General features: G+C 38.9%; 1 protein-coding gene across 13 annotated transcripts in view; it reads left to right on the top strand.

The window, feature by feature from the left end:
• LOC101423162 (zinc finger protein 182) overlaps nucleotides 1-16656 on the top strand; it is an 81420-nt gene that overhangs the window by 19165 nt on the left and 45599 nt on the right. For 2 of the 13 annotated variants that reach the window (XM_071213298.1, XM_071213294.1), the window contains exon 1: nucleotides 8550-8632. The exons of the other annotated variants lie outside the window; for them this stretch is intronic. In XM_071213298.1, the coding sequence (XP_071069399.1) occupies nucleotides 8591-8632 (42 nt within the window). In that variant the 5' untranslated portion in view covers nucleotides 8550-8590. Of the gene's footprint in view, nucleotides 1-8549; nucleotides 8633-16656 lie in introns of those variants that run through there. 13 annotated transcript variants of the gene reach the window in all.

The raw sequence follows: 16656 nt of genomic DNA, 5'->3' as shown, positions 1-16656 counted from the left end.
TTCTTTAGCAGTTGTTTCAAAACAGATTTGCTTGTAACAAATTCTTAATTTTCCTTCATTATGAATGTCTCTATTTCACCTTCATTCTTTTTTTAAAAAAGATTTATTTATTTATTTAATTCCCCCCCCTCCCCCGGTTGTCTGTTCTCTGTGTCTATTTGCTGCGTCTTGTTTCTTTGTCCGCTTCTGTTGTCGTCAGCAGCACAGGAAGTGTGGGCGGCGCCATTCCTGGGCAGGCTGCACTTTCTTTCGCGCTGGGCGGCTCTCCTTATGGGCACACTCCTTGTGCGTGGGGCTCCCCTATGCGGGGGACACCCCTGCGTGGCAGGGCACTCCTTGTGCGCATCAGCACTGTGCATGGGCCAGCTCCACACGGGTCAAGGAGGTCCGGGGTTTGAACCGTGGACCTCCCATGTGGTAGACGGATGCCCTAACCACTGGGCCAAGTCCGTTTCCCTTCACCTTCATTCTTGAAGGATATTTCAATTACATATAGAATTTTGGGTGGACTGTTATTTTCTTTTTGCATGTCAACAATGATGTTCTACTACCTTCTGCATGCCATGTTTTTTCATGTGAAATCCACAGTCATTTTAATAGGTGTGCCTCTATAAGTAATGTGTCATTTTTCTTGGAGCGCTTTCGAGAATTTTTTTCTTTGTCTTTAGTTTTCAGCAGTTTGATGACATGCTGATGTATTTGGGTGTGGACTTCTTTGAGTTTATCCTGTTTGGGGCATGCTGAGCTTTTTGAACCTGTAGATTTATGTTTTTTGTCAAATTTGGAAAGTGTTCAGCCATTATTTCCTTAAATATTTTTCTGTCCCATCCTCTTTTTCCTCTCTTTCTGGAACTTTGATAACAAATATTAGACGTTTTAGTATTGTCTCACAGGTCCCAAAAGCTCTGTTTATTTTCTTTTCCAGTATTTTTTCTTTTTGTTTTTCAGATAACGTCTATTGATCTGCCTTGAACTTCACTCACTGTTTTGTCTGTTATCTCCACTGTGCTACTGAGCATGGTCAGGGGGCATGTTGTGGTTATTTCTGTTATGGTATTTTTCAGTTTTAAAATTTCTATTTTTTTTTTGTTTGTTTTTTTGTATGTTCTGTTCCTTTGGTGAGACTTTTGTATCTTTCTGTTGATTCCCAAAGCATTTTTCTTACTTTTTGGAGTGTTTTTATAATAGTTGCTTCAGTCTTTTTCAGAGAATTCTAACATCTGTGTCTTCTCAGTGTTGGTGTCTTTTGATTGTTTTTCCTTATGTGAGTTGAGATTTTCTTGTTTCTTCTTGCACCATGTAATTTTGGATTGTCTTGGACATTTTGAATATGTATAACTTTTGAGACTCCAGGTTTTGTTTAAGTCCTATGGAGAATGTTGGTATTTTTGTCTGTGATAGGCAAGTGACCCATTTAGTTTCAGGTTGCATGTTCTAACTAGCATTCTGTAGTTTGTGCTTTCAGTTTTAGTTTAGTTTTCAAACTTTTGCAGTGCCATCCAGACATGTCTTGTGTGTGCACTACCCTATAGACAGCCTGGGACCTAGATAGTGGCCTGCCCCTTAGTTTGGTTCTCAAAATGTTTGTCTGTTTAGGATTAGATCCACCCATGCACATCTTGAGGGTAACTCTGGGAGTTCATATATGAGTTTTTTTTTTTTTTTTAAGATTTATTTTTATTTATTTAATTCCCCTCCCCTCCCCCGGTTGTCTGTTTTCTGTGTCTTTTTGCTGCGTCTTGTTTCTTTGTCCGCTTCTGTTGTCGTCAGCGGCACGGGAAGTGTGGGCGGCGCCATTCCTGGGCAGGCTACACTTTCTTTCGCGCTGGGCGGCTCTCCTTACGGGGTGCACTCCTTGCGCGTGGGGCTCCCCTACGCGGGGGACACCCCTGGGTGGTGCGGCACTCCTTGCGCACATTAGCACTGCTCATGGGCCAGCTCCACACTGGTCAAGGAGGCCCGGGGTTTGAACCTTGGACCTCCCATGTGGTAGACGGACGCCCTAACCACTGGGCCAAAGTCCGTTTCCCCATATATGAATTTATGGGCTTGTTTTCCTGAACTTTCCATGAGCTCCCACGTACATTCTGGTTCTCTGTGGTTTCCTTTTTCTATCGTCCTGCCAGACAACTGGGGCTTTACTCACCCCACTCTGCCATGCACTTCCAACATCTCTGCCCATGTGTGAGACAAGTGGCAAATGGACACAGAGATCACAGCTTCTGCCCACATGAGGTCACAGCTTCTGCCCACATGAGATCACAGCTCCTCCAATCAGAGAGGATGATTTCCTTCCTTTTGGGTTTTAGGTGCCTACTGGACTTTACTGCAGCTATGGTTCCTGTTGATGTCTGGGGTATGAGAGAGAGGAGAAAGAAAAAAAAAAAAGAAAGAAAAACACATTTCCCTTACTCTCTGAGTGTAGGAGTTCCCTTTATCATTCTTCAGACCAAATCTAGAGGGCTTCTTCTGAAACTAATTTTGGAACCTTTCTGCTTGCTTCTGGGTTTTGGGCTTTATTGATTCTGGGCTGGGGGATATCAGGAAAAAAATGGCAAAGTCACAATCCATTTGGTGGTACTTAAATTTTGGCCTTATTCCCTATACCACCTGTTCCTGTTTACTTTTCAGAATCATCAAACTACTACTTCTTGCATTTTTTTACAGGTTTTATGCTTGCAGTCAGTGGGAGAGACAGGGTGAGTGTGCTTACTTCTTCTTACCTTGAACCAGATAACCCAGTGCTGTGTTGCACTGTGCTGCTGATCCCAGTAGGAACTGGGATCCCTTGGTATGTTCCCTCATGCTGTGACTGCCACACACCAATCAGACCAAACTATTTGGGGCTTCTTGAGTCTGTAGATTTGTATCTTTTGACAAATTTGGGAATTTTTCAGTCATTAATTCTTGGAATACTCTTTTAGCCACTATCTCTTTCTCATCTCCTTCTGGGTCCCATGATACAACAGTTGGCTCTTTGGTTCTCTTCATTTTTTTCCAGTCTAATTCCTTTTTTGTTGATCATATTGGATAAAGTCTATTGATCTGTCCTCAGATTTACTGATTCTATCCTCTGTAATCTACACTAAACTATTGAGCTCCTCCAGTGAGTTTTTAAAAAATTATATTGAAAAATAACATTCATATATGAACATACATAAATGATTAGTGTATAGTAAAAGTTGTGAACTTACAAAACAAACATGCATAACATCATACAGGGGTCCCAAACATCAAACTATCACCAACGCCTTGCATTGTTGTGAGACATTTATTACAAATTATTAAAGAATATCGTCAAAATCTGACTACTAACTATAGCCCATATCTTACATGTGGTGTATCTTTCCCCAACCCACCCTATTATTATTTTTTAAATATATTTTTATTGCAGAAGTTGTGAACTTAAAAAACAATCATACAGGTGCAGAATTCCTATACAACACCTCTTCATCAACACACCACACCATGGTGGAACATTTGTTACAGATTATATGAGATAATATCAGGCTATTACCACCAATCAAGGTCCATAGCATACATTTGGCTAACTTTTTCCATACTTCCCCATCATCAACACGGAACATCTTTGGCATAGATGCAAGAATATTACCGTATTGCTGTTAATCATAGTCCGTAGGTCATACCAGTTGTATTTTTCCCATGCTTCTCCACCTTCCCACCACTCTGCAACAGTGATGTACATCTGCTCGAGTTCACAAAGGACACTTTTGCATTAACCACAATTCTCATCCAGCTCTGGGTTCACAGTATTATTCAGTTCCTAGATTTTTCTCTAGCTTTTTTTCAATTGAAATTTACATCCCTAGACTACCCTTTCAAGACACATTCCCATTTATAAACTGGCTGCTACTCACTATAATGTGTTACCATCAACTCTATACATTTCCATACTTTTATAGTCAAGTTAACTAAAATTCTATATGCATTAAGCATCAGTAGTCCTTCTCAGCCCTCCTCTTATCTCCCTTAAAAATCCACCACTTACCACCAGGTCCTGAAGATTTTTTCCTACATTTTCTTCTAGGAACTTTATGGTTCTTACTTTTTTTTTTTTTTAAGATTTATTTTATTTCTTCCCACCCCCTCATTGTTTGAACTTGCTGTGTCTGCTCATTTTCCTTGTTTCTTTAGGAGGCACCAGGAACCAAACCTGGGACCTCCAGTGTGGGAGAGAGGTGCCTAATTGTTTTGAGCCACCTCTGTTCCCTGCTTTGTTGTGTCTTTCATTGTGCTTTTCTTCTTGTGTCTCTTGTTGCATCATCTTGTTGTATCAGCTTGCTGCACCTGCCCGTTGTGTCAGCTCGCTGTCTTGCTAGTCCTCTTTAGGAGGCACTGGAAACTTCTCCTCCCTGCTTTGTTGTGCCTCTCATTATATTTTTCTTCTTGTGTCTTTTGTTGTGTCAGCTTGCTGTGCCTACCTGTCCTGCCAGCTTGCTATCTTCTTTAGGAGGCACTAGTAACTGAACCAGGGACCTCCCATGTGGTAGGTGGGAGCCCAGTTGCTTGAGCCACTTCTACTTCCCTGGTTCTTGCTTTAATATTTAGGTCTTTAATCCATTTTGAGTTAATTTTTGTATAAGGTGTGAGATAGGGGTTCTCTTTCTTTCTTTTGGCTATGGATATCCAGTTCTCCCAGCACCATTTGTTGAATGGACTGTTCTGCCTAAGCTGAGTGGGTTTGACAGGCTTGTCAAAAATGACTTGACCATAAATGTGAGGGTCTGTTTCTGAACCATCAGTTCAGTTCCATTGGTCTGTGTGTCTGCCTTAATGCCATACCATGCTGTTTTTACCACTGTAGCTAGGTAATTGGATTTCAAGTACAGAATTGAGAGTCCTCCAACTTCGCTTTTCCTTTTTTAAGATGTTTCAGGCTATTAGGGACCCCTTACCCTTCCAAATAAATTTGATAGCTGTGTTTTCCATTTGTTTAAAAAATGCTAGTGGAATTTTTATTGGGATTGCATTGAATCTGTATATCAATTTGGGTAGGATTGACATCTTAATGATATTTAGTCTTCTATGAACATGGAATGCTGTTCCAATTATTTAGATCTTTTTTATTTCTTTTAATAATGCATTGTAGTTTTCTGAACAAAGTGCTTTACATCCTTGGTTAGGTTTATTCCTAAATATTTGATTCTTTTAGTTACTATTGTAAATAGAATTTTTTTCCTGACTTCCTCCTCAGATTGTATGTTCGTAGTGTCTTTTAAAGTCTATTTCATCTGCTATAAGTACCAGTACTCTGGCTTTTTTTCTGGTTACTGTTTGTGAAGAATATCTTTTCCCAGCCTTTCACTTTCAATGTATTGGTATCTGTATTAGTCAGCCAAAAGGGGTGCTTGTTGCAAGAACCTGTATGAACGCGGAGGTGAAAAGAAAAACACACAAGACACAACACGATGGGGCTCAGGGGACCACCATCTCCAAAGAAATGAGGCAATTTATTCTTTATTAAGCTGTCCTTTTATATCTTTTTGCTGACCTACTTAATACATTCTCCTTATCCAGCTCTGGCATCGATTGCTACTCCCACCTCCTTTCCCTCCTGCTCTGAGACACAGAACAGGAGTTAAGGGAGTGCTGAGTTCTTAATCTCAAGTACACATGGTTATTCTCTGGATCATCATTCTTTGTGCCCTTTTCCCAGATGATGACTGCACCTTAACCAAGGCCACAGCATTCTCACAATTCCCCCCTTTTTATTTAATCAAGCAGCTGTGCCTGTCTTAAGTTGCTTTCCTCTGAAAGTCTTACTTGTCATTGACTACCAGCTGAGCTATGATTATTTTAGGGGTACTTTTATGTCAGTCCAGCCTTGATCAGTTGTAAGGGCTGTTTTTGTGCTTGTAACTGCCTTTTTATGCAGTTGTACATAATAATGAGACTCACGAATAATAGTAGGAATCTTCCAATCATTGCCAGAGATGGAGTTTGGATCAATTTACCACTCCACCAATGAAATGGGTTAATAGCATTTAGGTTGGATGATAGTTCGTCCCAAAAATCCGTAGATTGAATATTTAGCAGAATTTGTGACATGTCTAATGCTTGTTTTTGCAACTTTAAAATATCAAGAGTTAAGTTATGCTTACATCCCAACAAATGATTCTGAATTTCTTACCAATTGTAATGACTATTGTTAAAAATCAATGGTGTGATACAAAAGTTAGACTCATTCCAATTACATTTAAGATTTTGTCTCAGTTGTAAATTATATACAGTATCTCCAAGATGAATTATAGCATTTTCTAAATCATTAACATGATTACTTAATTCTAAGTCTACTTTAGTTTGACTATGTCACATGTCACTAGCATTTTTTTTCCAAATTCTCAATTTATTCATTTTTTAAAAGATATTACATTAAAAAAATATGAGGTCCCCGTTCACCCCCACCGCCCACCCCACCACTCCCCCCACAGTAACACTCTCCCCCATCATCATGACACATCCATTGCATCTGGTGAGTACATCTCCGGGCATCGCTGTACCCCATGTCCCATGTTCCACACCATAGCCCACACTCTCCCATGTTCCATCCAGTGGGCCATGGGAGGACATACAACGTCCGGCAGTTGTCCCTGCAGCACCACCCAGGACAACTCCAAGTCCCGAGAATGCCTCCATATCTCATCTCTTCCTCTCATTCCCCACACCCAGCAGCCACCATGGCCACTTTTCCACACCATTGCCACATTTTCTCGATTATTAACCACAATAGTTCATGAATAGGAGATCATTAAGTCCACTCTGATCCTTACTGTATTCCTCCTTCCTGTGGACCTTGGCTTGGTTTTTTTTTTTTGTCACTAGCATTTTTGTGCCAATAATTAACATATTCCTTAGTGTTAACAGAATTATGTAATGTTACCCCAGCAACAGAAGCAGCAGTAATCATTCCAGTTAATCCAACGATTCCTGCTATTAGTAACCCAATAAAGCGCTTAGTACGTTTAATGTAATGATTTAAAAAATTCCATAAAATCTGTGATTCAGGAGTGAGCTGCCATGGATGAGGCAGCATGACCGGCAACCACACTCCACGCCTCTGTCGAGCCAGGAGAACAGTATTATTAGGATGTAGCCAGACACTGGAAGAAACACAAGTTCTAAGAGAACAATTAGAACAATGAAAACTGGTATCATTAACAGTTAAGGTAGCCAACGTGCCTAGTACGAACACTAAAGGATCCCTAACACATGCCTGCAAAAATTTTTTCTCCCCTTTATCCAATTTAACTTATTTAGAAGCATTATGAACTCCTGTATGCATAAATATGGGTTGCAGAACCAGTAACCATTTGCATAGATTATGTTGAGTAATGTTTACTGAATCATCCCATGGTTGTGGAATATACTTTCCCAAATTATGCCATTTGATCTTGTCACTATTTGCTGAAATATTCTCTAAAGTTATCCATGGTGTATTTTAGATGCAGTAGTAGTAACAGTGGTCTTATTAACACCAACGTTCCAAGAAATGTTCAGTCCAACAGGAAATGGAGCTCCCACAGGGGCCCAATCCCATACTATTCCATAGGAATCATTAAAAGACTGAACTGCATTAATACCATGACAATAAAACCAGTCATTGACTGTGGAGGTTCAAGATGACTCACAAGAATGATTAAGCCAGTTGATTTTAGTAAATGGTATAGATAAGTAAGTAATGACAAATAATGCAGTACCTTCAACAGTAATTAAACTTCTATTATGGGGCATGAAGCAAGGGGAAGGGCTGACACACAAAGGATGATGTATAAAAGGAAATGTAGCATTTTTTAAGGTTGTCCCTTCCTCTTCAAGATGTAATGGTAAATGATGATCAATAGGTCCCAGAAACCCCAAAGAATCATTGAGATATACAGGATAAGAGTATCTGTCCATGTAAGAGCTTCAGTAAAGGAGGATTTGGAATGTAAGCCCAATATGTATAATTTTCATTTGTACTTACTTTATGCAGAGCAGTCACGAGGCTTAATGTGACTAGAAAGTATCCAACACTCTTCTCCATCCTCTGTAATAACAAGAGCATACCCTTGACCCCACACTTTTACCATAGCAGGGTATCGTGTACTATCTAAAAGCTTTTTATAATATATAGGTTGTTGAAGATTTTTACAATGTCCTGATTTTCCTTCCCAGAACCGTCCAGCTGCTGATGTATGAGTGTTAGCCTGAATGATAAGAATGTTCAGAGTGCAAAGGGCTTTGCTTAATATAACTGCTGGCCAAAAATCATTAATTAAACCCATCTCTGTTATGTCTATGGGGGATATCCCTTCATTTCCTCCTTTTTTATTTAAAAATTCATATAACTAGGTTTTTAAAAATACCATTAGTTCTTTCTATGATAGCTTGTCCTTGGGGATTATAGGAGATTCCAGTACTATGTTGGATATTCCATGCTTTACAGAAATAAGAAAATGATTTACTAGTTTATGCAGGGCTATTGTCAGTTTTAATCTTATTAGGCACACCCATAATAGTGGCAAGATAATGATGAATAACATGTTTTGCAGTTTCTCCTGTCGTAGCAGAAGCCTAAGTAAATCCACTAATGTTATCTACAGTTACATGGATGTATGCTAATCTGCCAAAAGTAAGTCACTCTTCATACTTTTAGAAAGATAAGCAGTCTCAATATGGTTAATGGTATAGCAAACATAGGCAGAATCAGCTACTATATTAATGAGTTCATGTACATCAGAAAGTAATTGAATAAAGGTTGACACCTCTCCTTTTTGGGGTGAGGTTTATTTAGTATCAATAAATTTTTTTTGTGGGCCAATAATATCCAGCTTTTCTTTTTCCATTTGTAAAATATATATACTAGCATTTTTTATTGGCTGGTCTCATACTATTACATTGATGATGAAAGCTGTGTTTTGAAAAAATGTTAGAAATTTATTTGATGGTAAACGTGTATCAAGTATCCCAATAAAATTAGAAAGAGCTGCCTGCCATAATAAATTGTTTTGCCATAATTCAGTAAATACTTTTGTTTCCAAGGGAATGATAATTTTTTCTGGGTCCTTAGCCAATCAAAGCCATGATTAATCATATTGTACTTTTGTTTAATATTATGCTGAAACACTGGTAAATTTTCAGGAATTTTATACACTCTTTAAGTATTCATTTGAACTTTTTACTCATACAACTTTTAATTAACAGAGGGTTAAAGAATTCCATTTAATTTTATAATACTTTTAAACACTTTCCATTCATCTTATATTAAATGAACTTAACTATTTTATCACTTGACTTTTTTCAAGGTAGAAGAACAAATCTTTTGCAAGGGTTCAAAATAAAAAGATACTTTTCAGGATTTGACTTTGAGAAAGCAGGTTTCAACATTATGTTCCTTTAAAAATGATAAGACTTGCTTCTTCTTAGAAAACCAAGGAAATGATAGGGTTAAACTACAAGAAGCTATTTTGATAAAATAGACTTCCTTTATATACTGATTATTCAGGAGAAAAACTCTTTATAAATTCTTACCAAAACAGACTAATGACTTGAGAAACATTGAGAAATAACAAAATTTAACTTTGTAGACTTCCTTTATATACTGATTATTCAGGAGAAAAACTCTTTATAAATTCTTACCAAAACAGACTAATGACTTGAGAAACATTGAGAAATAACAAAATTTAACTTTGTGTTAGTATACTAATTGATACTAAAGCTTTTAAAACTTTGTAGACAGACCCGTCAAAACTTACTTAACTTTAACCATAAACAAACTTGTTAAAGTAATGATTCAATTTGGATATATGCAAATATAACCATTCTTTTCTTTTCTTTTTCTTATTTTCTTTTAAATGTTACATTAAAAAAATATGAGGTCCCCATATACCCCCCACCCCACCCACGCCACCCCTCCCACATCAACAACCTCTTCCATCATTGTGGCACATCCACTGCATCTGGCGAATATATTCTAGAGAACCACTGCAGCACATGGACAGTGGTCCACATTGTAGTCCACGCTCTCCCCCAATCCACCCAATGGCCACGACAGGACACACAACATGCAGCATCCATCTCTGCAGCACCACCTAGGACAGCTCCAAATCCTGAAAATGCCCCCACACCATATCTCTTCTTCCCTCTCCCAACCATCAGCAGCCACCGTGGCCACCCTCTCCACATCACTACTACAGTTTCTTCCCTTACTAATCACAATAGTTCCCCAGCAGAACACCAGTAAGTCCACTCTAATCCATACTCTATTTCTCCATCTTGTGGACCTGGGATGGCAATGTCCAATCCCCCTCTACGTCGAGAGGGGGTTTAGATTCCACATGGATGATGGATGCAATTATCCTTCTTGCAGCTGTAGGCACTCTCGGCTCCCTGGTATGGTTGTTGACCCTCTTCACCTCCCTGTCAGCTGGCCAGGGTAAGTCGAAGAAACCAGAGGGTAGGAGCTGCAAGTCTGCTGAGGCCCAGGGCCTGGCCGTCACATGGACAGTTCAGAGATTCAGGTCTCCTGAGTATACACCAACCCAAATGCCAACCACAGGTCTGGTAAAAGTCACAGAAGAGGCATGTGTAGAAAGGTTAAATCTGAGTCCAACTTCATCACACTCAGGAACACAAACTCCAAAGTAGGGCCAACTGACATGGCCCTGAAGTCCAGAACCATCTGCCATGACCATAGAACCTGTGGGTCGCTGCAGCCCTCAGAAGAACCAGCACCTGGGTTTCCATCTGCCTTAGCTGTCTCTGGTACCCTGCTGAGGCATGCATAAGCATCACCCTCTGATGACCTCCCTACTCTTTTCTGGAGACTCATAGCCATATAAACTCACTTGTCCTTTCTATTTCCCCCTTTTATCCAAAATCAAAAAGCAGTTTTTAACACCTGATATTACATGTAGGCTGAGATATTCTGCCGGTCTGAGTTGACCTTTCTTTCTTTCAAATATGTAGCAGCATGCAATACTAGAAACAGTTTTTAGAAACAAGTTGGCAGGGGAGGCTGGCTGCCAACATGCTTTCCTGTTATAAAATTACTTTTTGTTGTTGTTATCAATTCAGTTTTTGTTTAATAATGACTTCTTGGAATTAGCCAGTTAAACACTTTAATTTAAACAATGCTTCCATAAACTTATTATTATTTACAATCATATAGACTATAATTATATTACTCTAAGACAAATTTTACCTTTACAGAACATATTCTCTTACCCAAAGTTACCACAATACCCTCTATAACTTACCACATGCATTCAAGTCCCATCCTGCATATGTTCTTTCTGATTTTATGAAAACCAGCTGTTTTATTTTAGGACAAAACACACTTTTTTGAACAAACTTATCAAATTTTAGTCAGCACTTCTATAAATTTTTACCTTTTAAAATATTTATTTAAGTTTACATCCTTTATTTTGTGAAGAAAAATAAACTATTCATTTCAATTTAGGCAAGAACCATTTTTTATGAGAAGAAATAGTAATCTCATTAATTAAGACTTACAAGTCTAATCATTGTAGAGATCTCCTTAACATTTAAACTTAAGTGTTAACAAAGTTTAGCTCAGTGGAGGAGTTTTGGCCTTGAATGTACAGTGTCTCTAGTTCAATTCCTAGCTCCTCCCAGTAGTGACACACTGGGACATTAAACCTAAGTATTAATATAAGTGCCTATTTAATTTTTGGCCATTTGAATAGAGCTCTTTTAGAAATTTTTATTTATCAATTTATATTACCATCTGGAGGTATTAAAATATACACTGACATTGAACAAACAAACACAAAAACAATTACAATATACCAACAGAAACGAAGTTTATAATTTGACTCATAATTCTTACTTTCTTACCTTTTTTGTATAGCTGTTTTTAAGCTCTCCATCATTTCACATCTTAGATTTTACTGCTTTTAAGATTTCTTTTGCAATCCATGTTGCCTGTAACATGCAAGCTTATTCTTGGAAACACGTTTATTAGTTATCAGCAACCAGTTAAGATAACTTGAGCAGCATAAATGCAATTAACCTTTCATTTAGCAATTTTCGACAGTTAATATACGTTTTTTGGATTATTACTCTTTAAGACTACACTGAAACTTGAAGTTTAGGAGTAAGCTATTGATTCAAAACTGAAAATTCCTTTTAACACCTTGATAAAAATTTTGTACTAATTTTATTAATTTGGCTAAATAGACCCAATCAGAATCAGCAGGGAAACAAAACAGAACACTAATGTTTTCATGTTTTCCTCCTCTTTCAGTGGCTTTATTTTATCAGCCCCCACTAGCCCACAGCCACATTATCATGTAGGCAGCAGAGGGTTAACCCAGTTGCTACCAGAATGGTTTCCTTATCTTAGTCAACACTTTAATAGAGAGTTTTCTTACAAGTGTGATTTCACTAACAAGGGCTTTATTTGGCACTTTTGCCTGTAATCTATACAATTGCTGCTATAAAGGTTCATAAGCTCCAGTTCCAGTAAGCATATCTAAATGGATAGGTTCATGATTAAATTGCACCCAACTCTGAGGGTTTTGTGCATCAGGTGGTTGCTGAGTAACTATAATAGGAAAAGCATTCATTAATTTAACTACATCAAGATCACCTTCTTGAGCCGCTTGAGAAATTCCCTTCATAAGCCCTGTTTGTTCTTGAGCAAGATCTACTCTAACAGAATAACCTGGAGAAGTATTCATATCCTGTTGAAGTAATGCAGTAAAATATTCTTTTGGAGGAGGGGTAGGCCATTTTTCTTCCTTCTTGTTATTATCTAATGCAAAAGCCCCATAATTAGTGGGAGGTTGCTGAGTAATTATTATTGGAAAAGCATTCAAATTTTTTGCTGCTTCCAAGTCCCCCTCTTGAGCAGCTTGTAGCACTCCCTTCATCACCCCAGTTTGAACTGGAGTCAGACTTACTTTTTCTACATATCCAGGGGGACATGTCTTGCTGCAGCATAGCTGCAAAATATTCTTGAGAAGGAGGAGCAGAGTTAGTAATAGTTGCCTTACTAGAGTCCAGTCCGCATTGGTTAATATTAAAGGTACCATAATTACCAGGTAACAGAGAGGTCTAGGTTGCCAAATGTTTATATCTATGATCTTTCTCTACAGAAGTCTGAGTTAAATTTCTAATGGAACCTAAAATATACTCATTTTCTTCATCAGTCCCCTCATTGTCAGTATCAGAAGAAAAGGAGTAAGAAGAATCATTGTTAACTGAATCACTTTGCAAAGGCTGTAAAACCATAGTTATAGAATTTATTAATGACCAGACCTTAAGAGGAATAGAAATGCCATTTTGATAAGCTTTTCTTAACTTTTTCAACACTTTAAGCCATTGATCTACATTAAGTAGTTGTTGTCCCTGTGGCTGAAACCACAGACAGTGAGAATCTACTAATCTCAATAATTCTGTGAAAGTTTTCTGTTTCATTCTTACTCCACTACCTTTCAGCAATATTTTAAGCAACCGAGCATACTCACTCCATTGTGATTGAAAGTTCCCCATTACCCTGATGCTACGGGGGACAGTTCATCTGGTACCAGTTCATCTGGAAATCCCCGAACTCTGCTGTCATTATGTCCCTGTTCAGGTGCCACTTGTTGCAAGAACCTGTATGAACGCAGAGGTGAAAAGAAAAACACAAAAGACACAACACAATGGGGCTCAGAGGACCACCATCTCCAAAGAAATGAGGCAGTTTATTCTTTATTAAACTGTCCTTTTATATCTTTTTGCTGACCTACTTAATACATTCTCCTTATCCAGCTCTGGCACCGATTGCTACTCCCACCTCCTTTCCCTCCTGCTCTGAGACACACAACAGGAGTTAAGGGAATGCTGAGTTCTTAATCTCAAGTACACATGGTTATTCTCTGGATCATCATTCTTTGTGCCCTTTTCCCAGATGATGACTGCACCTTAACTAAGGCCACATCATTCTCACAGGTGCTGATGCAAAGTACCAGAAATCTTTTGGCTTTCATAAAGGGTTTTTATTTGGGGTAGAAGCATAGTTATAAGGCCCCAAAGAGTCCAACTCAAGGTACCATAAGAGGTACTTTCTCACCCAAAGTCTGTTCCCATGTGTTGATGCAAGATGGTGAGTGATGTCTGCAAGGGTTCAGCCTTCTTTCCTCTTAAGGCTCTGTGGTTCCAGCTTCTTCTGATCTCAGCATTGGGTTCATCTGTCTTCCTCTGGGGCTCTTTTCTTTCCAGGCTCAGCTGCTCTGGTCTCTTCACAAGGTCAGCTTTCAGGCTTATCTCTCTTGCCGGGGTCACAGGGTCCTTGTATATATTCTCTTTGTGACTACTTCCATGTGAGAGTCTGTTTTACCAGCCCACCAGGGGGGCTGGGACTCAATGCTGATTCACACTCTGATGATGCGGTTGAATCAAAGCCCAAATCTTTTTTATTTTTTAATTGTTTTATTAAATTGTCTTTTTTATAAGGTACATCAATCACAAAAATGTTACATTAAAAAATATAAGAGGTTCACACTTACCCCACACCCCATACCCCCACTCTCCCACGCCAACAACCTCTTTCATCCTTGTGGCACATTCATTGCATTTGATGGATACATTTTGAAGCACTGCTGCACCACATGGATTATAGTTTACATTGTAGTTTACACTCTCCCCCAGTCCATTCAGTGGGTTATGGCAGGATATATAATGTCCAACAACTGACACTGCGATATCATTTAGGAGAACTCCCAAGTTCCCCAATGTCCCCACATCTCATCTCTTTTTCCTTCTCCCTGCCCTCAGCAACTACTGTTGCCACTTTCTCCAGATCAACAAAGCCCAAATCTTAACATAATTTAATCAGATTTCTCAACTGAATCTAATACAATCAAATGGTTATCATGCCCAGAGGAACAAACTAGTTTATAAACTTTTTGGAATTCATAAATATCAAACTGCAGTAGTATTCTTGGGTCTAAGGTGAGTCTCTTGTAGACAGCATTTTGATGGCTCATATTTTCATATCCATTCTGCCAGTCTGTGTCATTTGATTGGGGAGTTTAATCCATCAACATTCAATGTTATTACTGTAAAGGCAGTTCTTATTTCACCCATTTTGACCTTTGGGTTTTATCAGTCATATTTTATTTTCACCACTCTTTTGACACTTTTAGTTACCTTTACTGATATAATCTTCATTTTTAGACTGTCTTCCAAATCTCTATCTCCTGTCTTTTCTTTCAGAGTGTAACACACCCCTTAGTATTTCCTGCAAAGCTGGTCTCTTTGTTATAAACTCTATCAGTTTCTGTTTATCTATGAATATTCTAAACTTGCCCTCATTTTTGAAAGACAATCTTGCCAGATATAAGACTCTTGGCTGGCAGTTTTTCTCTTGCAGTATCTTAAATATATCATACTACTGCTGTATTACCTCCATGGTTTCTGATGAGAAATCGGCTCTTAATATTTTTGGGTATCTATGGCAGTTTGATATTATTTATGAATTCCAAAAAGAGATATTGATTATGTTTGTAAACTAATCTGTTTCTCTGGGTGTGATACCCTTTGATTGTATTAGATTCAGCTGGGATGTCTGATTAAATTACAGTAAGATTAGGGCTTTAATTCAACCATGTCATTAGAGTGTGATTCAGCATTGAGTTCCAGCCCCCTTGGTGGGCTGATAAAACAGATTGTCACAGGGAAGGAGACACAGAAGAACACAGAGGAAGAGAGACAGCTCATTAGACACAGCAGAGGCCCCAGGGAGAGAGTAGAGCCTGATAGTCTACAGCTGACCTTGTGAAGAGACCAGAGCAGCTGAGCCTGGAAAGAAACAAGTCCCAGGGAGAGAGACCAGCCTTATGTCAGCCTACAGCTGGGACCATGGAGCCTTTAGAGGAAGAAGGAAGGCTGAACCCTGCAGAGACTGGCAGCCATCTTTCTTCAACATGTGGCAAATGACTTTGGGTGAGAAAGTACCTCTTATGGCACCTTGAGTTGGACTCTTTAGGGCCTTGTGACTGTAAGCTTCTACCCCAAATAAATACCCTTTATAAAAGCCAACAGAGTTCTGATACTTTGCATTAGCACCCCTTTGGATGACTAAAACAGTATCCCTTATATGTTATGCATTGCTTTTTTCTTGCTGCTCTCAGAATTCTCTCTTTGTCTTTGGCTCTGATTAGTATTTGTCTCGGAGTTGGTCTTTTTGGATTTATTTGGATGGGAGTGTGTTGTACTTCTTGGACATGCATATCCATGTCCTTCGATAGGGTTGGGAAATTTTCTAACATTGTTTTTTCAGATATTCCTTCTACCCCTTTTCCTTCTCTTCTCCTTTTGGGACACTTCTGACATGCATGTTTGCATGTCTCTTGCTGTCATTTAGTTACCTGAGACCTTGTTCAATTTTTTCCATTCTTTATCTGTTTGAATGTTCACTATCAGAGGCCATGTCTTCAAGCTCACCAATCCTTTCTTCTGCCTCCTTAAATCTACTGTTAAATGACTCCAGTGGGAAGCAGATGTGGCTCATGCGATTGGGTTCCCAGGGTTTGACTCCTGGGACCTCCTGGTGAAGGCAATTGAGCCCTCGTGGAGTGCTGGCCTGTGTGTAGCGCTGACCTTCGTAGGCATGCTGACCTGCATGGCGAGCTGGCACGTGGAGAG

Source organism: Dasypus novemcinctus, chromosome X (assembly GCF_030445035.2).
Source record: "Dasypus novemcinctus isolate mDasNov1 chromosome X, mDasNov1.1.hap2, whole genome shotgun sequence".
Taxonomy (NCBI): domain Eukaryota; kingdom Metazoa; phylum Chordata; class Mammalia; order Cingulata; family Dasypodidae; genus Dasypus; species Dasypus novemcinctus.
The sequence above is the reverse complement of the archived record's forward strand: the minus strand, read 5'-3'. Positions and strand labels throughout refer to the sequence as shown.